Raw genomic sequence first — 23294 nt, 5'->3', positions numbered from 1 at the left:
GTCCGTTTGGTTCCTGAACTATCTATCACTAAGCTGCAGACCCCCTAAAACTCCCTCAAGGACCCCTGGGGGTCCCCGGACTCCACTTTGAGAGGATTACAGCAGTAATAATGTGCTGTTATTTGTGCTTGCTTTGAGTATAGCTTCTCCCCACCTCCACTGGGCTGCCTGCAGGCTGGGAAGAGAAACAGGACAGCAAAGGCAGACGCTACTACGTCAACCACAACAGCCGAACTACCACCTGGACACGCCCGCTCATTCAGGTACACAACTCTCTCTCTCTCTCTAGCCAAATTCCAGTACCCAAAATCGGCCACTCGCTCACTCATCATACTCGATCACTCCAGCATGGCAAATTACGGTGAAATTGGTGGCCTGTCGAAATATGTGAACATCTTGTGGACTTCACACAACTTACATGGAGGTCTTTAAAAACGTGGCCTTGAAAACCGTCAGGTTGAACTCTGCTAATGAACGAACTGCAGCGATTTACATTCATACACTGACATTATTATGTGACGTCTACACGATCGTCACATATTTCAGCAGGTCACCAATTTCACTGTAACACAACCATGCTGGAGTGAGCGAGTGTGAGTGAGTGAGCGAGTGGCCGAGATTTGGGGTATTGGAATTTGGCTTCTTTCTCTCTCTCTCTCTCTCTCTCTTAGTGCTTAATCATGGTTCGTCAACAAAGCTGCTGCTTTTGCTGCGTTAGAATTTTAACCCTGAATCGTCAAAAAGAGGAACAGTTTTCCACCCGACAGAAACGATTCATGTTTAAATAATGTAGTCTTAAAACATTGTTTCGGGTTTCAGTCGCACGTTTATGCTTACGTGTCGTCGTCGTGTTCTTGGTGTTCAGATCACGTCGGAGGCCGCTGCTGCGGCGGCGGCGGCGGAGGTGGTTCTGTCCCAGAGCCCCACCACGTACCACCACCCCCCCATGTCCCCGCTGCACCCCCCCGTGTCCCCGCTGCACTCTCCAGGCCCCCCCGCCGAGGCCCCGTACGAGGCGGTCGGCGTGATGCCCGCCGGCTGGGAGGTCCGCAGCGCTCCCAACGGAAGACCCTTCTTCATAGACCACATCACAAAGACCACTAGCTGGGTGAGGAGGAACGTCTTTATATACGTTGACCAACGTTCCGTCCCGGTTCATCGATCCAACCCCCCGATCCCAGTGTTTGGACCCTTAAACCCATTCTGACCTGAGATCAGATTCTAAAAATGTCTATTACATCCTGACAGTTTCATTATTTAACCCATTCTGACCTGAGATCAGATTCTAAAAGTGTCTGCGATTTTTCAGAAATAGCAGACCTACAAGCTCGTAGCGCGCCACTCGGTGGCACGCTATGAGCTTGTAGATCTGCTATATTTCAATAGCTAAATTATAACATAATGCTAACACAAAAAGGGGTTCCCGCCCAAAATGGGTTAACCCATTTAGACCTGAGCTCGATTCTACAAATGTCTTCTAAATCCTGACAGTTTTCTGAAAAACCCTATGTTTCTATGTCAGTGGTTCTCAAACTATCTCATGTCAAGACCCCCAAAAATATCTGGATTTGACCACCGAAACCCCCATCTGAAAATATATGTTGTTCCAGGAACCCCTCCCAGAAGCAAAGATTTGAGTTAAAAACGTTCGCTCTGAAAGTATATATTTTCCAAAATTGTGCCACATTTTCATGATTTTTCAAAAATAGCAGCCCTACAAGCTCGTAGCGTGCCACTCTGTGGCGCGCTATGAGCTTGTAGATCTGCTGTTTTTCAATAGCTAAATTATAACATAATGCTTTAAAACACCAAAAGGGGTTCCCGGCCCAAAATGGGTTTTAAAGGCCTATCCATACACTGGTTTTCGGTCAAATTCGGTGATGAGGTGACCACTGTTTTGGTGGTGGTGTTTTTCTTTTACTTGCTATACATGATATTTGCTACAAATCTAAAATGACACTGATGCTTTCTCGGTTTTAATGGGTTTACATTTTCAAAAATGTTCAACATTCTTTTTAAATGAAGCAAAGACTAGACAATTTACAAGCTTCTAAGCTATAACCCATTCTGTACGGGAACCCCTTTTGGTGTTTTAACTAAGCATTATGTTATACTTTAGCTATTAAAAAATAGCAGATCTACAAGCTCATAGCGTGCCACCGAGTGGCGTAGAAAAATCGTGAAAATGCGGCACAAATCTTTCAGAATACTTAAAAATATATATTTCGAAGTCAGGCCTAAATGGGTTAACTTTTTTACCATGTCATACTGTATCCGTTGCTCATGGATTGGATCCACTATCCTCGCTGTGAGCTCTTATAGATTTCAATATTATAATTAGATTTTATTCTATAGATTGTTTCCTCCCGAGTCATCGCACCATTTCCTACTTCGTCAATAAAATCATTCCTTGTAAATAATAACAGAATAAAAACAACTTTATTAGGGTTTAACTAGATTAACCCATTTTGGGGATAGCAGATCTACGAGCTTGTAGGTCTGGTATTTTTTTAAGAATCGTGAAAAGTGACATGAAAGTGTTTGAGAACGACTGACATAGAAAAACATAGCTTTTTCAAGAAAACTGTCAGGATTTAGAAGACATTTGCAGACATCGTTCCCAGGTCAAAAAGTTTCAAACTATAGAACTAAAAGGTTTTATTTCATGACTCTTGTTTTTCCCAAACAGGAAGATCCCAGGTTAAAGATTCCCGTGCACATGAGGAAGAGACCTTCACTTGACCCGGCGGACCTCGGGCCCATGCCGGTAAGAACCCACATAGAGATCAATTATTAAAAAAAACCTTACTCAGCAGTAAGTCTGATATACCTCCAGCTAACGAGCTAAAGACATACATGTCTTGACCTGACCCTGATTCTTTGGAACTGTAATACAGTATAAATGTCAATAGAACATGAAAGGTAAAACCATCATCTTTTGTTTGAGTTTCACATTTCATGCTGATCTTCCCTGCAGGCCGGTTGGGAGGAGAGGGTCCACAGTGACGGGAGGATATTTTACATTGATCACAGTACGTATGATTCCATTGTTGTCCTCCTTACACTATGTCCAAAACGTCCACTTTTCAGGAAATGGAGGGGGGGGAAAAGCATGTTTTCCAGTGGATCCAGTAGTAGTTATTAGATTCTACAGAATGCCTTCTAAATCCCGTCAGTTTTCTGGAACGTTTTCAGTGGTGCTCAAATTTGTTTTTTCATGTCAAGGACCCACAGAATTATCTGTATTTGGCCGCAGACCCCCATCTGAAAATATTTTGTTCCAGGGACACAAAAAAAACAACAAATCTTGAATTAATTTACTCAAATATTTGCTCAGGGTCCCTGGAATAAAAAATTAAATACATGAGACATGGGTCAGTGGCCAAATACATCCTTTTGGGGGTCCTTGACATGTAAAAGTTTCAGAAAGTTTCAGAAAACCTTCTGAAATTGCGTGGGAAATATTCAAGCTTTCTGCCCAACAGTGATAATATGCAATGGCACAGTAGAGTTAGAGTAGAGCTTGTCCATGTCTTGCACAGTATGTAGTGGTGAAGGACATATTGCTTTAACATCAATGAATAACCTGATGACTTAATGTTGCACAGATACCAGGACCACACAATGGGAAGACCCCAGATTACAGAACTCTGCTATAACCGGACCAGTGAGTACAGATTTAATCTGTCTTGATTCATAATTATTTGTTTCACACACGCATGAATTTTGGTTTTTTTAATCCAGTTTACAATTTGTTGCTCATTTTCTGTAATAGACTAAGCTTCACCGGCTTACTAATGATTGAATTCTTGTCATGTACTTTTTTGTTTTTTGGTCAATTCCAGGCTGTGCCTTATTCCAGAGACTACAAGCAGAAATATGAATACTTCCGTAAGAAGCTTAAGAAGCCGGTAAGTGTTCCATACATTACATTAAAACCCATTTTGGGGCGGGAACCACTTTTGGTGTTTATAGCATTATGTTATGCCTGAGCTGTTGACAAAATAGCAGATCTACAAGCTATGAACTCTGCTATTTTTGAAAAATCGTGAAAATGTGGCGCAAATCTTTGAATATGTGTTCTTTCAGAGTTTCAGTTTTTAACTGTTTTTAACTGTCCCTGGAACAACATATTCTCAGATGGGGGTCAGCGGCATATTACATCAATTTTTTGGGGTCCTTCACATGAAATATTGAGAACCACTGATATAGAAACATGAGGTTTTTCAGAAAAAAAATACCTTTTTTTTAAAAGGCCTAAATGGGTTAAGTCTGTAAACAAAGTATTACAGCTTCATCTCATCTCACAAATATAATATTTATGTGGAGTCACACGGCCCTCTACTGGCAACATTGATGTACTGCTGCTGTTGTATAGACAGTAGAGACTGACAGTGACACGGGAGTGGATTTTCACTCTTGTCACATCCCACTCCCACAGAAAAAAAACCCCCATCCTGTCCCAGTCCCGGACCAGTGACATTTTTTTAATCCCACTCAAAATGACTCCCAAATCCCATCCCGCTCCCGTTGTTATTTTATTTATTGTCGGCAATGGATTTTGTGTTCTCTTTAGACTGTGTTTCATGCCGTTTTAATTCAAAAGATATGGCACCAGGAACAGTTCATCTGTGGTAAATTGAACGAGGCCTATTGAGGTCAATCAATTTCAAATAGCCTGGTCTTCTTCAGGTATGAAGAAGACCTGCTGTGGGTCGAAACGTTGTTCAAAAACAAACAAAATTGGGACACATTGGGGCAGCATAATTGCCAATAGCAATGGTATATACCCGTATACCGTATAGATCAGCCAGACCGATACACACAGCTGGTCTTACCATACACGTGTGCTTCCCGTTCAGGGTTGGTCTGGATTCCAATGGTCTCTCTTCTTTATATTTATATTTAATGTTTTCTATATTTATTGTCTTTATATATTTCTAATGAGTTTTAAAAGCGTAGACTCAAGGTGTGAGTTTAGCATTGTTTTGTCTATTATTAACTTCCCAGACACTTTAGGGGCCGGCCCCATATTTAGTATGATAGCTCATTGTGATGTATTCATATTTTACTATATTTCTATTTAGACTCATATGGTTGTTTATCCTGTCTCGGTACCATAATTAGTCTTTGATACTGTAAGATGACAACAGGTGACACCTGTCTTTAATTATTGATGATTGTATCTCACATATATTAAGACCTCACTTCCTGTTATCTTGTCATAACGCTGACGAAGGCCACACAGGCCCGAAACGCGTTCGTCATCCACGTCAGAGGTAAAAAATAAATTCATACAAAAAGGACATACAATCAATGAGTGCTGGGAATGTTCTTTATTTCCCGTTCAGGCCGACATCCCCAACCGCTTCGAGATGAAGCTGAGGCGCAGCGCGGTGCTGGAGGACTCGTACCGACGCATCCTGGCCGTGAAGAGGGCAGACTTCCTGAAGGCTCGCCTGTGGGTGGAGTTCGAGGGCGAGAAAGGCCTGGACTACGGAGGCATAGCCAGGGAGTGGTTCTTCCTCATCTCCAAGGAGATGTTCAACCCTTACTATGGGCTGTTTGAATACTCTGCCACGTGAGTCCACATGTATAATCTATGCATATCGTCAGGCAGAGACTTGTATCTCTGTATTTAATCCTTTTCATGGGTTTTTTGTAAATTAATGCCCTACTTCAATTTACACATTAGGCAATTTAGGCATTAATCCAGAGCGATTTACAAAAAAAGCATTGGAATATCACATATATAAAATGCATTTATCATGAAACATGCGTAAGCTACGAACATAACTAGAACATAATGACACTATACATATATACTATACTATGCTGTACATATGTACTATGAAGTGCTATGACTACATACAATGTAATTATTGTGCTGTCTACATCAGTGGTTCCCAAAGTGGGGACCCCCAGGGGTACCTGAGGGAGTTCCAGGGGGGACCCATCTATTTTGTTCATGTTCATAAAGTGCTAAAGTGTTTAACCCTCTAACACCCGCATTAATTTCTACTTGCAAAAAATAGATTTCAACCTTACTACTACTTTGTACTACTAGCACTGACACTAAAAAAGATGTTAAAAAAAATAAAAAAATAAAGTTTGATGAAAAATTTATAATAATTATATAATAATTATATAATAATATAATAAATTAATAATTTACATTTGGGGGATATCTTTCACAATAATGAATAAAACATGTTCTAGACATTCTAATGATCACAAAAAAACATATGTTACAATTATTTTACCTACTTTTATTAGGGTAAAGGTCAAAAGTTTTAGGTTAAAAAATGTTCAAAATTGAGTCCAAACATTTTTTATTTGTGTGAATTTCAGCCTCTGTGGGGGGTATTCATATGCAAATATCATGACTAATGCCATTGAATTGGCATTGCAATGAACATCACTGATGACATTCAGGTGAAAAAAGAACAGAAAAAAAAAATAATAATTTAGTAATTAATTAAAATAAATTTGTTGCTAAAAAGCAACCCTGGGTGCTAGAGGGTTAAAGCAGTGGTTCCCAAACTTTTTCATGTCAAGGACCCCCAAATTGACACTACTTAGCCCGTGGACCCCCATTTGAAAAGATATGCCAGGGACCCCCCATAAGAGAAGACGTACACATTTAGACGTCTACATTTAGACGTCTACATTTAGACGTACACATTTAGACGTACACATTTAGACGTCTACATTTAGACGTCTACATTTAGACGTATACATTTATTTGTTATCCGTGTTGCGAGGATGAGGGGGTACCTGGAAAAATATCTACCCCAAAAGGGGTACCTGGTCCAAAAAAGTTTGGGAACCCCTGGTCTACATGACATGCTATAAGTCTGTTTCAAATGCCATCTAAGTCTAAAAAGTGCTATCTAAGGTAAGTGCTATGGGCCATGATGTAGTCTGAAAAGGTGGGTTTTCAGACTAGGGCGGAAGATTGGGAGTGATGCTGCAGTTCTGATTGCAACGGGAAGTGCATTCCACAGTTTTGGGGCCATTTATGTATAAGATTGTCGCGCGCATGCGCGCTGAAATAGCCGATCTAAAAGCTCACAATGTGTCATGATGATGCGATGCGTTGTTGGCTTGTAGCTCCCCTATTTTCTCCAGCACCACTGACATAGAGACATAGGTTTTTCAGAAAACTAACTATATGGGTTAACTGCAGCTGCCTTTCAGCAGTGGTAGACAGTAAATGTCCGGTAAATCTCATCAAATGGTGGTGCGTGGCTGACATGCCAAATAAATAATGGGCCTTGAAATGAAAAAGGTTGAAAACCACTGAGCTAAAGGGAACATGGCTTCATTCATAAAGTTATAAAGGTCATGTGTGTGTTTGTGTGTTTCAGGGACAACTACACGCTGCAGATCAACCCCAACTCAGGCTTATGTAACGAGGACCACCTGTCCTACTTCAAGTTCATTGGCCGCGTGGCTGGCATGGCTGTGTACCATGGAAAACTACTGGATGGTGAGACTGCGTAGGCTTTCTGTAAACGAGAGTACACAGAAGTACTCTTTTTTTATTACTAAAGTAATACAAAGTAATAAGTAAAATAAAAGTAAAGAAAAATACCTCAAAATTGTACTTAAGTACAGTACTTGAGTAAATGTACTTACTCTTACTTCTAACAATGTGTCTCCTGCTGGATACTCATTGAACTCTGATGTATCTATCGCTTGTCGCCACAAAAGCAGCCAATCTGAAAGCTCACAAAGCATCGCAACGAGGCGCGATGTAACCTTGTAGATCGGCTAATTTCCTCCCTATGTTGGTGCTGAGCCAATTTGTACAGTAAATCAATTAAAAAGGCTCGCAACTTCAAAATGTATGCTCCGTACAAATGTTTTTTGTGTTTTTAAACGGAGCAGGGTTGTCTTTTATGGATACATATGTACATTTCTGACATGGAACATTTATTGCATATCGAACCGTGGCTCCTTGAAGTGAAAATGGTTGAAAACCCAAATACACATTATGATTATGCATACTTTTGGTAGCAAGGGGAAGCATTTATAAGCTATGCCATGCTACACCGCCAAATACTGTACCCCTGTGCCCCCCAAGTGCTCAGGGAGAGTGTTAACCTTTTCAGAATAACGCACCATTTAGTCCTAGTGTAGTTTTAGTCTAAATATCAAAAAACTTTAGACTAAAAAACCTTAGTCGACTTAGTCTTCAGTCTTAGTTAACAAAATGAATACTGCTCAGGGGGGTATGGGTTTGGCATTAGGTGCTCTGTTGTCATTAGAAAGTTGTACCTGTAATATCTCATAATGATGGGTGTGTGTGTCTCTCTCTCTCTCAAAGCCTTCTTCATCCGGCCGTTCTACAAGATGATGCTGCAGAAAGCCATCAATCTCCAGGACATGGAGTCTGTGGTGAGTCATACCCGTCTATTAACTCTCCCTATTTTGGGCAATTAGTTAAAACACTTTTTTTGATTGATTTAACAGTTTGTAGAATGGGTACAGTTCAACAAAAGTACAGGTCAATACAAAATCTGCTAAGGATAAAACCAGAAAAGACTCGTTTACATAAGGGTCCTCCATTTTCAATTCATCAGAACATTTAAAGACATACAAATATACACTTCTATGCAACAAACCATATACACAGTTAGAAAAATAGGCATTTATGTAATATTTCTTACCCTAACGCAAATCGGTACACAGTATCTCTATGATCATGGGATCAAGACCGGTCTGATCTTTCATACTCTTTCATAATATTTTTATGTGGTTGTAAAGGTTGTGTAATTTGTCTCCAGGACAGTGATTAAAGGTTGTGTAATGTGTCTCCAGGACAGTGATTAAAGGTTGTGTAATGTGTCTCCAGGACAGTGAGTAAAGGTTGTGTAATGTGTCTCCAGGACAGTGAGTAAAGGTTGTGTAATGTGTCTCCAGGACAGTGAGTAAAGTTTGTGTAATGTGTCTCCAGGACAGTGAGTAAAGGTTGTGTAATGTGTCTCCAGGACAGTGAGTAAAGTTTGTGTAATGTGTCTCCAGGACAGTGAGTAAAGGTTGTGTAATGTGTCTCCAGGACAGTGAGTAAAGTTTGTGTAATGTGTCTCCAGGACAGTGAGTAAAGGTTGTGTAATGTGTCTCCAGGACAGTGATTAAAGGTTGTGTAATTTGTCTCCAGGACAGTGAGTAAAGGTTGTGTAATGTGTCTCCAGGACAGTGATTAAAGGTTGTGTAATGTGTCTCCAGGACAGTGAGTAAAGGTTGTGTAATGTGTCTCCAGGACAGTGAGTAAAGTTTGTGTAATGTGTCTCCAGGACAGTGAGTAAAGGTTGTGTAATGTGTCTCCAGGACAGTGAGTAAAGTTTGTGTAATGTGTCTCCAGGACAGTGATTAAAGTTTGTGTAATGTGTCTCCAGGACAGTGAGTAAAGGTTGTGTAATGTGTCTCCAGGACAGTGAGTATTTCAACTCCTTGAAGTGGATCCTAGACAACGACCCGACAGACCTGGACCTGAGGTTCACCATCGACGAGGAGCTGTTTGGACAGGTTGGTGTCTCTTAAAACCCATTCAGACCTGAGGCCCATTCTACAAAATGTCTTGGTTTAAATGTTCTAAACGTTTTGTCTGAAAAACATAATGCTGCTATATCATGGTGCTTATACCTTTTCATTTCAAGGACCCCGACATTGGTATTTTATGGGTAGTTGACCCAAGATGGGTGGTCCCATCTTAAACTGTTTTGTTCTGTTTGCTTTAAACACACACAGATAGACTTCATGACTTAATTCGGATTTTCATAATTAAAAATCTAAAATAGATATACAAGGTCATAGCGTGGCATGAAGTGACTCACTATGACTTTGAATATCTGCTTTATTTGAATATCCAAAGTATAAAATAATTGTCACAACCCTGTCTCAGGTGACCCAATAAACATCAGAGATGGCAAGGCAACGCAGTTAACAAGGTTTATTTTCCCCAAGTGCATATAAGTGACATAACCAAATACAGAGACGACCGAAATATCTGTAAACAGTACATAATATACATACATTAAATCAATATAAAGTAAATCATCAAATCAACCACTATTATATAATATATTATGAGTATTATAAATCACCATTATAATAAATCAACAGATCTGGATCCAAAAATGCATTTCAACCATAGTTATAAAAATGAATCAAAACATCACCTCCTCAGAGACAGCAGACTGACTGGAATACCAATTCTCTGCAGCTACACTATATACCCCCCATGGCCCCTCCCACCAGACAGGACCAATTGATAGGGGTTAACATGATCCACAACATGTCAAATCTGCTTGGGTTTGGCACAAAACACATTTCAATTAATTTAAGCTTGTAGATCTTTTCTTTCTCAAGTCTATAGTTTTCTACGGTCCTAGTTTTTAGAGTCCAGTGTCCCTCTGTGTCAATCCTCCCTATCCACAGACAGGAGTTGGTTTGGCCCATATTAGTGCTCAGCTGTGCTTCCACCTATTTAAAGCCACAGAACCCGTTGAACAGGTTTGACGGCCGAACAGAGATATACCGAGAGCTGATGGGGATTTGTTTGTTTCGTTTGTCCATACCCAACCAGTACGCGCTACTGACAGGCTAGCCCTACAAGCAGAACCCAATGAAGTTTCTGACATTTTTGTGACCCAGATAGCATTGGGTCCTATTCCACCTCCACCCTGCCACCGGGTACGCACACATAAATAAACGTAAATACCTTCGGATACGTCCTTCTTAGCTCTTTGACTGCTTTTTTTTTTTCGTTTGAGGGCTTCTGAATGTGTTAACATTAAGTACCTATAAATACCGCTGCGAATATCTCCTGTGGCGAGGAAGCCGTTAAGTATTTTTAATCTATGTTTGACCGATTTGGTCGCTTTGATTCTTCTTTTCCTTCCTTGTTTATTGACACTTCATTGTACCGCCTATCTGGCTAGCTAGTGGCGCTATAGCTATGACAGAGCAGATCAGAGGCAGGAACGTAGCCGGCACAAGCCAACCCCGCAGCGGGAGGCGGTACAATTGGATGTCAATAAACAGGAATCAAAGCTTCCAAATCGGTCGAACTTAACGGCTTCCGCGACACTAGAGAATTCGCAGCGGTATGTATAGGTACTTATAGTTGACAGATTCAGAATAATTCAAACGAAAAGAAGCCGTCAAACGGCGCAGACATGACGTTAACGACGATATTTATGTCCGCATTCTATCATTTCAATATGAAAACACAGTAACGCACAGGGACCCTACGCAAAGCGACATCCAAATTTCAGAAAAGTTTTACGGAGGGTTCCGAGAGGGGCTACTGACAGGCATGCAATGAGCAAAACATGAACGGTGACAGGGTGGGGTCACACTGTCACAACAATCATACTATAATTCTAACAATGTCTGAATGAATGAATGAATGTCTGAATGAATGAATGTCAGAAACAGCACGTTATCTCATCATTGCCTGCACCAATCACTCCCACTTTTCACACAGGCATGGACCATAATTATATGGAGGGTCTTAACGGAGCCCTTTTTTCGATTTGTGATTTCGATTAATGATTAATAATGAATGTATTAGTGAATTAAAAATGCGCCCGGGCGCAGTACCCCCCGCGGCAAATAAGGGGGGCAAATATCTCACAACGGGTAAGGGCTAGTAGTTAAAATTTCAAATCTAAAATGATACAGATGCTTTCCCAGTTGTAATGGGTTAACTAGCTCCCCTTTCAGCACCCAACAGATAGTGTTTGGTGATACTTGGCATAAAAGTAACTAATTACAAGTGCGGTACAAATTTACCTTGACTTGAGTATTTCCATTTTTGTGTTTCTGTTTCTGTTTCTGATAATAATTCTGCTCAACTACATTCCAGGGGCAAATATTGTACTTTTTTACTTCACCACAATTATTTGAATGCTTTAGTTATTACACTAGTTACTTTGCAGATTATGTTATTAATACAAAACATACACTTAATGGCATATGTTATACTTAATCTATTCAAAATAGCAGTTCTACCAGCTCACAACACATCACTTTGTGGTGCATTGTGAGCATCTGCTATTTCTGAGAAGAAAAAAACTTCTGTAAATGGGACCTTCAAATACAGGACTTTTACTTTGTGGTATTAGTAAAGTAAAAAGTACTTGTCCTTCCTCTTTAGACACACCAGCATGAGCTGACTCCGGGCGGCTCTGAGATCATTGTCACTGATGAAAATAAGAGGGATTATATCCAGTAAGTACTGTGGGGACCCCTGCTGGTGCAAATATGAACTGTCATTCAGTTTGATTCCTTGCCCTGTAAGTTTTGACGCTAATCTCGTCTTTGTTTGACAGTCTTGTCATGCAGTGGAGGTTTGTGAACAGGGTACAGAAGCAGATGACAGCATTCAAGGAGGTAAATAATTGTAATTTCTATTTAGAAAATTGCCATACGTTTAGGGATAAGGGGTGGTGCAGGATATAGCACTATAGCTATAGCTGTGACTACTGCAAATAAAGAAAAGGTTTTGATTTCACCATAAAACATCACAGCACATTTAATGTTAAGTGTCCTGAATACAGACTCCTAGTGAGTCACGAGGACTGAGTTCTATTTGGGTTGCTCTCACACAGCTGCTGTCTGAGGCCTAGTTAACGCTTCATTTATAGTTTCGCATGCAGAAAACAGACCGTCTACATTAAGCTCACTGCATCAGATCTACAAGCCAACAACGCAATCCGTTAGCTTGTAGATCTGTTTTTTGAAAAAAAATTCTGGCATGTGCACCACCACTCATACAATGGAGTAGCCTCTAAAAGAAGCCTGGATAACATGTTCTCCTCTTGCTCTCAGGGCTTCTACGAGTTGATCCCACAGGATCTCATCAAGATCTTTGACGAGAACGAGTTGGAGGTGAGTCACTGCACATTAAAAAGATTATCTAGGCTACAGGGATCATCTCGGTGAAATACAGACATTTCAACATTATATCATTATAATCATTATAGAGAATGATGATCGTATTATGGTAAAATATATTCATGTCAAGGAGTAAGGACCGCCAAATTGATATGTATGTGGTGTCAGGAACCCCCATAAGAGAAGATTAGATTAGAAGTACAGAATTCTACAAGTCATTCAAGCTTCTGGCCTCTAGTCTAGCTGGTGAAATTAATTATTTGCTGGGGACCCCCTGGAAACACCCCCCCCCCAAGGAGCCTTGGGGCTCCCCAGAGACCCCATGTTAAGAAACACTGTAACATAATATATAAAATATAACACTAAGGCGGATGTGTGGAGGCAATGGTACTGTAACAGCAGAAGTAGTCATTACTTGCGCAGAGTGCGCAAGTAATAGTTTTCGTACAGTGCTTCGATGCGTATGTCTTGATATGGCAGTGGTGTCAGATTACATACATGTATACATAGGGGCATTACCTGTAATCCTCCCGACACTAAAACATATCGTCATTACGTCACCATCGAAAACCAATTACACCCTGGCATTGGGTCATTTAATCCACATCTTTATTACGTCATCATTGAGAGCTAGTTATACCAGTTATACCCTGACGTCATATGCTGCTACGATACATACGCATCAAACGGGGTGCAAAGTAACCACAGTATACCGCTAATCAATTTACAAATTACATATAGAGGCATTTCCTTTAATCCACCCGACACTGATCGACATATACATCACCATCGAAACAAGTCACAAATCCAACTACAGATAACGGAAGTATTTTAGATCATGTATATTTTAACAAATGTGAAAATATTATTACATAAATTTAATTTACAGAAAGTGACCATGATTTAGTATTGATATCACTATAGTCCAAAATTAAGTACATTTAAAGCAATGTTATTGACAATTTAAAATAAATAATTAAATGATTATACTGTATACGTGATAACATATTTTCTTTTCAATTTATATACTTTTTTGTTCATCAGATATCGATGATTTATTTGCTTCTTTTATAGATAGAAACTTTTACCATACTTTTTACCTCCAAAAACTAGGTACGTAGCAAATAGCTAAACCTAATAATTCAATATTTCAAACGTTCTTTCACAGAGAAGCTGAGATTTGACAGTTTGTAGCGGTCGACAGTACTTGCACGCTCTGCTTGCGCACTAGTAGGCCATTTATGCACTTGTGTGCAACAAGCAAGTAGGCACTCGACAGAGTGCAGTTCTAGTTTAAAGATGGAGTGCTGTGATTTTTGTTTTTGTTCCAGTTTTTCATGTGTTTACGAGGTGACAGTACTTCATTAGAACATAATTAAAATCATGGCACTTCATCTTTAACGTCCTAGAGCTAGTGAAGTTGTATGGCGTACTGTAGTTGGCGCCAGATCCAAATTAGTTGGTATCAGTCGCTTTTCAGGGAAAAGTCAACATGCTGTGTGTGTGTGTGTGATGTGTGTGTGTGTGCTCTGTGCAGCTGCTGATGTGTGGTCTCAAAGTCAACGTGTGTGTGTGTGTGTGTGCTCTGTGCAGCTGCTGATGTGTGGTCTCGGAGATGTGGACGTCAATGACTGGAGAGAAAACACCAAGTACAAGAACGGCTACTGCATCAACCAGCCTGTCATCCAGTGGTTCTGGAAAGTAAGATGACTTTCCTCACATGTGTACAGTTTCAAGGCCCTGACAAACACAAAGCATCAATGGTGTGTTAGGGTCACTTGTTCACTTCGAAGATGGGAAAATTTTGAAGCGTCAAAGTGTCTATGCATTTGGCTGCACTACAATTAAAAACACACACACACACACACACACACACACACACACACACACACACACACACACACACACAATTGATTGATTGATTGATTGATTGGAGTAAGTTTGCAGAATTACAGTACATTTCAAGCACAACTCAATACAAAAACTGTTAACTGTGGACGACACATTGATAAAGCATTACACTTGTTTACAACCGGGTCCACCCTTTTCAATTCAGCAGAATCACACACACACACACACAGTCACACACACACGCACGCACGTATTGTACATACAGTACCAAGAGCGGACTACAGTATTTTCCCAGACAAATCTGTTGTTTTTCAGGATCTGTGCAGCAGACCTTCGTATATTGCAGTAAAATCTGCACGTGATACTCGACGGCAAATTTAGAAGAGCCAACTTCTAACAGAGTTACTGTTACCTAGTTGTTAAGATGTTTGGCTTTAGTGTACATTCCCACGTGTATTACATTAGGGCATTCAGAGTTACAAATGGGTAAATTCACATCCGTCAAGTTCCAGCGAGGAATGCTTCATAATGTTGCTTATTGTTTTTTTTTCATTTTCAGACCGTATTACTGATGGACGCAGAAAAGCGAATTCGCCTTTTGCAGTTTGTGACGGGAACATCGAGGGTCCCCATGAATGGCTTTGCTGAACTCTATGGTGAGTCGTTTTGGAAATGCAAAGATAATGTAGTCCACTAATTTATATTATGATTCAGGGGTTCTCAAAGCACTATAGTGTATATAGTTTCATTACATAGATTATGTATTTTTATGTATTTGATCATGTATTACCATGTGTTGTTCTTACTTACTGCAAATCGCTCTGGATTAAGAGTGCCTGCCAAATGCTTAAATTGTAAATTGGAACTCTTGAGGGAGTTCCGATCCGAGCGTCAGCAGAACATCAGTGGTGTTTCGCTGGTGTACAGTAGGTTTATATAACCAGCTCAGTGGCCTTGTGGTTAGAGTGTCCGCCCTGAGACCGGGAGGTTCGATCCCGGCCGGGGTCATACCAAAGACTCTAAAAATGGGACCCAGTCAGTGCCTCCCTGCTTGACACTCCGCATCAAGGGTTGGATTGGGGGTATAAGTCCCTGCGACATACTAGCGTCATGTCCAGGGGGTGTACTTGTACACCAAGCTGCCTCACGCTACAGAAACAGGAGATTCTGTAGGCTCCTGCCCCTATGGGCCTCATGGCCCGGCAAGGCTACTTACAGTAGGTTCATATGTTCGGTATCTGTAGTGGTAGAGCAGACGGAGGTGGAACTGGAGTACTAATAGAACTACTATGAATCTCTCCTGATTGGATGAAATTGGTGACCCACTTTTTTCATAAATCGGTGCTATTGAACACCTGTGTTGGTTAAATAAATATTGAACCAATGAAAAGTATTAAAAAGCGCTTTGACAAAAACCTCCTAACTAAGCTGGATGTTTTTTCATTTCCTGATAAATTGGGTTACTCCCCGACAGCAAATCAAATCAAATCACGTTTATTTATAAAGCACAGGTTCAGGTGGATCACCACCCATCACCACCCACCAGGCAAACCAGGCATACTTAATGAACTGGTGGGCGTGTCCACATAAAAGCATGATTTTAACAAATACTGTACACTTTTTGGAAAAAGTTCTTCCCCCTTATATTATAATAATACCTGATGATCATGTTTTATGGTGGGGAAAAATCACGGCACTCCATCTTTAAATAAACAAGAACAAAATCACAGGCAAACAAATGCAAAAAAAAAACAGGGTTTTAAGCCTGGATGTAAAAACTTCAATGGAAGGGGGGGGGTTCTAATGGAGTAGGGGATGGTGTTCCACAGCCTATAGGGCTGCGACCCAAAAGGCACGGTCCCCTCTAAGCCTCAAGTTGGTCGTCGGGACATCTAGAAGCTCCAGGTCCAGTTGATCTGAGACAGATATAGATGATTCCTTCTAATTGCCTTTGATCGCTTTCCGTTCCAGGGTCAAACGGGCCACAGCTCTTCACCATCGAACAGTGGGGAACACGTGACAAGCTCCCCCGAGCACACACATGGTGAGCACTACACGTGCACGGCACAGTATCCACCCATATACAGTTATAACCCATTTTAGACCTGAGACCATATTCTGCAAATGTCTTTTCTTTTTTTTTATCCCACGATTTTGTAACCCATTTTTCACCCCTGTGTCAATGATCTAATGTGATCCTGGGCTCTACACACCCTCCACCAACCTAGTCCCCATATATGGGGGACAAGGGGAGAGCAACGGACTTGAACTCATGCTTCCTTCAAGCCTGAGTGTCCAAGTTGCTCCTTTACACCTGACAGGGGGGGGAGTTTCCCTGGTTGGACGTAGCGCGTGGAAGGAACCAGTTCTTTCCCCCTCCATCAGGCGCCCCAGCTGGCCAGGGGGAGGCAAATGTCTTCTAAATCATGACAGTTTTCTGGAAAAAAAAACTCTGTTTCTATGTCAGTGGTGCTCAACTGGTTGGTCCACCAGGGCAGGAATTTCACTGCGGCCACGATGCCCATGGTCCTCCTCGTTGCCCCTCTGCTTGGCCGTGTGCCTCTCAAAACATTGCCCCCACGGGTCGGGGCACAATGGCCTGGATTCCCCGCCAAGCTGATTTTACCGCTCAGCGCTGATTTTACCGCTCAGCGCTATCTTCCCGTCAATATGTTTTTTTTGGCACCCGTGTCTGTGTGACATTCTGATGATTATATAGGTTTGATTTGAATCCTGATATGAATCGCACGCAGCTTAAATTGTGACCGGAGGTCGCAGTTAAAGGTATATTCAGTGATTTCACTTAATTCAAATATCACCTTTTTTTTTTTTTTTTTGTGATAATCCTCTCTACTATAGAATGTGCTGACCATGATGTCCCTGTCCCCAGTTAACCCGTTTTTGTCGTCTTTCATCCAATCAGGATAGGGAGCCAAAAACGAAACCTAAGGTTTTTTGACAAGGTTTCATAGTTAACCCACACCTAACTGACACCTAACCCACAATCTCCGTCACGTCACCTAACTCAAATCCCCGTCGCTCACCCCAGGCAAGCCCCCAGGTCATCGTGACATCGTGTGACATCAGCCCCCTAGATCTCCATACTGTATATGACCTGTTCTGACATTCCTGATCTTGATCTGACCTCATCACACCATGTACACTCAAGATACACTCCATAATATGGCCGGTGCACGCAAGGTCAAGGTCGCCTCTCGCCCTCAGGCGTCTTACTGGTATCGATACTAGGGATGTCCCGATCACGTTTTCTGGCTCCCGATCCGATTCCGGATGTGATCGGCCCCCAATTTCCGATCACCCGATCCGATCGGGACAACCCTAACAAATACGGTGTAATTTGCCAATATATTCTTCGCAAAATAAACCGTTTATAATTATGTCACTGATGTGTCACTGACAACAGTGGCCTTCACCTTAAAATGACAAAATTCCAGGCCTGGTGGTATCCAACGCTCAGAATTCACCTTTGCTTAGTTTTGTGTCATATTCACTCACTCGTCACTTTTATCTTCAGCTTCAATCGACTGGACCTTCCCCCCTACGAGTCCTTCGAAGAGCTGAGAGAGAAGCTTCACATCGCCATCGAGAACGCACAGGGTTTCGACGGGGTGGATTAGGGGCTTTGTACAGCATGGCCGCCGGAGAAGAAGAAGAAGTTTGTAAGTGTTACGAGTGCCAACGCACCGAAGCCAAAAGGGCAAAGATGTAGTACTTGTAATGTTGAAGGAACGTGCTCTTTGTCATGCCTAAATCATACTCCGTCGCACCGCGGTGTGGCTTGCCGGTGAGAACCCACAGCTCTCAGTTCTTGTCGACAAGCCACACCACGGTGCGCTCGAGCTTCAGACAGACGGGCCGCGGCCTGTCACGGGATGTGTCGCTGGTCGTGACACAGGCTGTGCCACCGGCCGTACCTGCCACGGGGACAGTAGAGTACTAGTAGTCACACAGCCTTGCCTTCCCTCTGGTTTCCTGTATACACGCAGGATTATGGGACACAGAAATAAGGGAAAATGACATTCTGGAGTGACCATCAGGTGTTCAATCGCTCCTCGTTTTCAGAAGTTTACAGATTTTAATTTTTTATGCCATAATATATGAGCCTTTTGTGTTTAGTCACTCAAAGTTGTATTCGCCCCCACGACATTGAAGTTGCACCAATTTCTGCTAAAAAAAATGAAGAAAATAAACTATTCTATCAAATGATAAGGAACTGCTGGAAAATGTATATGAATGCATCGAATCTTTCTCTTTGCAGAGACGTTTAAAATGTTTTTGTCATGCTTTTTTCTTTGTCTTTTCAACACATAATACAGTATGTGTGAGTTAGATTTGAACTCAGGTGTTGAAGTTTGAAAGAAAAACAGTAAGTATCATTTTCAATCATAAGTTAGCACAATCTGAATCATGTATGTATCAGGAGAATGGACTATATCCATCAACATTCTCTTAAGTAACACAGAAAATGATATTGCAGGCAGTTTGTCTTAAAGCTATAGCACATGTTGAATTCTCCTTTTTCTTGCACACATGTAAACATAATTGTAGACTTGTGCATCTCGCCTCCTCTTTCAATAAGAAAATGGCCTTTATTTTCCAACTGATCACCATGGGTGTCTAATAGCAGTATACAGTGCTCTATTTTTAAGAGCAACCCTTTAAATTTGTAACTCTTGAATTGTCAACAGATGGGAAATCTGTTCTAAAAATGAGTGAAAATGTGTTGCCTAATAATTTTGTAGGATATTGACTATACTTAAGCAGTAGAATGTTTTAACAAACTATTTTATTTTATGAAAGGTAAAACATATGTTTACACTACCTGGTATGTTTACAGGTTGTACTATGGGCTTTTTCATGTCAGTCTCTAAGAACACAATTTTATACTTATGCTTTTATAAAGTAAAGCACTTTGTTAATATAGATAAGTCTTATTTTGTATAGACCTTCTCAAATATCTCAACTGCAGACTGCTCAAATGTTTGTAAAGATGCATATACTGTATGTGTGTGTGTGTGTGTGTGTGTGTGTGTGTGTGTGTGTGTGTGTGTGTGTGTGTGTGTGTGTGTGTGTGTGTGTGTGTGTGTGTGTCTGTGTGTCTGTGTTATCTGCTTCAAATGCACATCTGTTAAACTTTAAATGTTTACATATGAAACATTGCTGAAAATATGCACATTCTCTTTTCTCCAATATGTAAATCAATTTATGTGGCCTTCATTTGTAATTGAATGTAGAATTTAATCACACGCACGCACGTACACACACACACACACACACACACACACACACACACACACACATGAGATGTCCTCAACCTTCAATGGAAGTTCTGATAAATATACAGTATAATATTGTTTATTAAACCATAAGGCAGAATTTATTAAATTGAATCATGACACTTGTACGTGCATTATACATCAATTGAAATACATTTAAGAAAACTGTTAATTTGGTGTTTTAAGTACACTCCAATTAAATATTGTATTTAAAAATAAATAAATTGAAATGCCAGTGTTAATGATTATTGTTCTTTTATGTATCGGTTTCAATTATTATGATGTTCTATTTATTATTACTATTAGTATACAACCACCATTTCCAATACCTGTAACTGATTCATATTATTATGTACTCCAGGCTTTCCACGTGCGAGACCTGGGACGTGATGGCACATATAGGATTTATTATTTAGTTTTTAGGATATCTTTTGCCTTTATTGATAGATCACAGTAGGTAGACAGGAAATGGGGACAGAGATTATTGGAAGACACACGGCAAAGAGGGTCCCGCCCATTCCTCTCTGTTATGTCATATGACGAGCATTTAACTTTTAATATCACAATTATTGTAGCTAATCTAACTGAATCTGGAAGTATTCCTTTATTAAATGATTCTTCATAGTCTGGAATTGTAACTGATCAATTTTCTTTTGTGACTTTCGCCTTTATTTTATATGGAGGGACAGTCAGTGGTGTAAACTTTATTTATATAGCACATTTCATACATAAAATGCAACTCTGTCACATTCTGTCTCTCCCTCAGTCTCCACACTGGCCTCCCATATCCCATTCAAGCACACCCAGTTCACCCAGTTCCATTTACACACCTGTCAACTACCTCATCAGCCCAGCAGTGAACACTTCTCCAATCAACCTGCTCACTATAAAACTGGACTCAGTACAAACACTCATTGTCAGTTCATAACCTGTGTCACAGATGTCCTGCCTGTTCATGTGTTGACTTTGATGTCATTCTGATTCATGCCTGATTCCTACCTGCATTCCCCTGTGTAAGATATCTCGTAATTCTTTATTAAATACTTTATTATTATACTCTAGTTTGTTGTGACTTTGCTCCTGGGTTCAACTCTGTCTGCATCCGATTCCTTGACAACTAAAGTACTTCACATATTAAACTTTATTTATATAGCACATGTCATACATAAAATGCAACTCAAAGTACTTCACATGAAAATAAAATAAAAAATAACAAGCAGCGGAATGCCAGAAACAAAAAGTAGGTCAATCTACAATTAGCAAATAAAAATAGCAATACAAAACTAAAACATTAAAAATGGTAAGGAAATTTGTATTGGATAATACATTTTAAATTGATATTATTAGATATTCAACTTTATTGACATTTATAATTAAATTGGTGTCTTTACACTGTAGAATCCATTGTTGTTTGTTTCTGTTGCTTAACTCTGTTGCTTTAACTACATATAAGTGTCTATTTGTTTGTCTCTAAATGTTTTGATGAATTGAACAATGCCCTTTGTTCAATTCATGCCATACTATAGCACGCCGTTTTTCATCATTTTTGAGGATTTGAAGAAAATTAAAAATTTCAAAAAACATGGGTTATAGCCCATCGTTTTTTGATTTTTTGAAAAAAATGTTATCCTCATTTTTCATCATTTTTGAACATGGGATATAGCCCCTACCGTACGGCATATTATAGCACGCCGTTTTTCATCAATTTTGAGGATTTGAAGAAAATTCAAAATTTCAAAAAACATGGGTTATAGCCCATCGTTTTTTGAATTTTTGAAAAAAATGTTATCCTCATTTTTCATCATTTTTGAACATGGGCTATAGCCCCTACCGTACGGCATACTATAGCACGCCGTTTTTCATCATTTTTGAGGATTTGAAGAAAATTCAAAATTTCAAAAAACATGGGTTATAGCCCATCGTTTTTTTAATTTTTGAAAAAAATGTTATCCTCATTTTTCATCATTTTTGAACATGGGCTATAGCCCCTACCGTACGGCATACTATAGCACGCCGTTTTTCATCAATTTTGAGGATTTGAAGAAAATTCAAAATTTCAAAAAACATGGGTTATAGCCCATCGTTTTTTGAATTTTTGAAAAAATGTTATCCTCATTTTTCATCATTTTTGAACATGGGCTATAGCCCCTACCGTACGGCATACTATAGCACGCCGTTTTTCATCATTTTTGAGGATTTGAAGAAAATTCAAATTTTCAAAAAACATGGGTTATAGCCCATCGTTTTTTGAATTTTTGAAAAAAATGTTATCCTCATTTTTCATCATTTTTGAACATGGGCTATAGCCCCTACCGTACGGCATACTATAGCACGCCGTTTTTCATCATTTTTGAGGATTTGAAGAAAATTCAAAATTTCAAAAAACATGGGTTATAGCCCATCGTTTTTTGAATTTTTGAAAAAAATGTTATCCTCATTTTTCATCATTTTTGAACATGGGATATAGCCCCTACCGTACGGCATACTATAGCACGCCGTTTTTCATCATTTTTGAGGATTTGAAGAAAATTCAAAATTTCAAAAAACATGGGTTATAGCCCATCGTTTTTTGAATTTTTGAAAAAAATGTTATCCTCATTTTTCATCATTTTTGAACATGGGCTATAGCCCCTACCGTACGGCATACTATAGCACGCCGTTTTTCATCATTTTTGAGGATTTGAAGAAAATTCAAAATTTCAAAAAACATGGGTTATAGCCCATCGTTTTTTAAATTTTTGAAAAAAATGTTATCCTCATTTTTCATCATTTTTGAACATGGGCTATAGCCCCTACCGTACGGCATACTATAGCACGCCGTTTTTCATCAATTTTGAGGATTTGAAGAAAATTCAAAATTTCAAAAAACATGGGTTATAGCCCATCGTTTTTTGAATTTTTGAAAAAATGTTATCCTCATTTTTCATCATTTTTGAACATGGGCTATAGCCCCTACCGTACGGCATACTATAGCACGCCGTTTTTCATCATTTTTGAGGATTTGAAGAAAATTCAAATTTTCAAAAAACATGGGTTATAGCCCATCGTTTTTTGAATTTTTGAAAAAAATGTTATCCTCATTTTTCATCATTTTTGAACATGGGCTATAGCCCCTACCGTACGGCATACTATAGCACGCCGTTTTTCATCATTTTTGAGGATTTGAAGAAAATTCAAAATTTCAAAAAACATGGGTTATAGCCCATCGTTTTTTGAATTTTTGAAAAAAATGTTATC

The 23294-nt window shown here is 39.9% G+C and overlaps 1 protein-coding gene across 2 annotated transcripts in view; it reads left to right on the top strand.

Annotated features, from left to right (window-relative positions):
• Window positions 1–20292, top strand: part of nedd4a (NEDD4 E3 ubiquitin protein ligase a) — a 57834-nt gene extending 37542 nt beyond the window's left edge. For both annotated transcript variants that reach the window (XM_080760701.1, XM_080760700.1), the window contains 17 exons: window positions 144–263; window positions 866–1108; window positions 2690–2767; window positions 2978–3032; window positions 3609–3667; window positions 3846–3911; window positions 5352–5581; window positions 7371–7492; window positions 8333–8403; window positions 9439–9534; window positions 12170–12243; window positions 12345–12405; window positions 12844–12903; window positions 14503–14610; window positions 15320–15416; window positions 16732–16804; window positions 18296–20292. In XM_080760701.1, the coding sequence (XP_080616827.1) occupies window positions 144–263; window positions 866–1108; window positions 2690–2767; window positions 2978–3032; window positions 3609–3667; window positions 3846–3911; window positions 5352–5581; window positions 7371–7492; window positions 8333–8403; window positions 9439–9534; window positions 12170–12243; window positions 12345–12405; window positions 12844–12903; window positions 14503–14610; window positions 15320–15416; window positions 16732–16804; window positions 18296–18398 (1716 nt within the window). In that variant the 3' untranslated portion in view covers window positions 18399–20292. The remainder of the gene's footprint in view (window positions 1–143; window positions 264–865; window positions 1109–2689; window positions 2768–2977; window positions 3033–3608; window positions 3668–3845; window positions 3912–5351; window positions 5582–7370; window positions 7493–8332; window positions 8404–9438; window positions 9535–12169; window positions 12244–12344; window positions 12406–12843; window positions 12904–14502; window positions 14611–15319; window positions 15417–16731; window positions 16805–18295) is intronic.
• The last annotated feature ends 3002 nt before the right edge of the window (window positions 20293–23294 follow it).

The sequence above is a fragment of the Protomyctophum bolini genome (assembly GCF_963924005.1).
Source record: "Protomyctophum bolini genome assembly, chromosome: 1".
NCBI classification, from domain to species: domain Eukaryota; kingdom Metazoa; phylum Chordata; class Actinopteri; order Myctophiformes; family Myctophidae; genus Protomyctophum; species Protomyctophum bolini.
The sequence above is the reverse complement of the archived record's forward strand: the minus strand, read 5'-3'. Positions and strand labels throughout refer to the sequence as shown.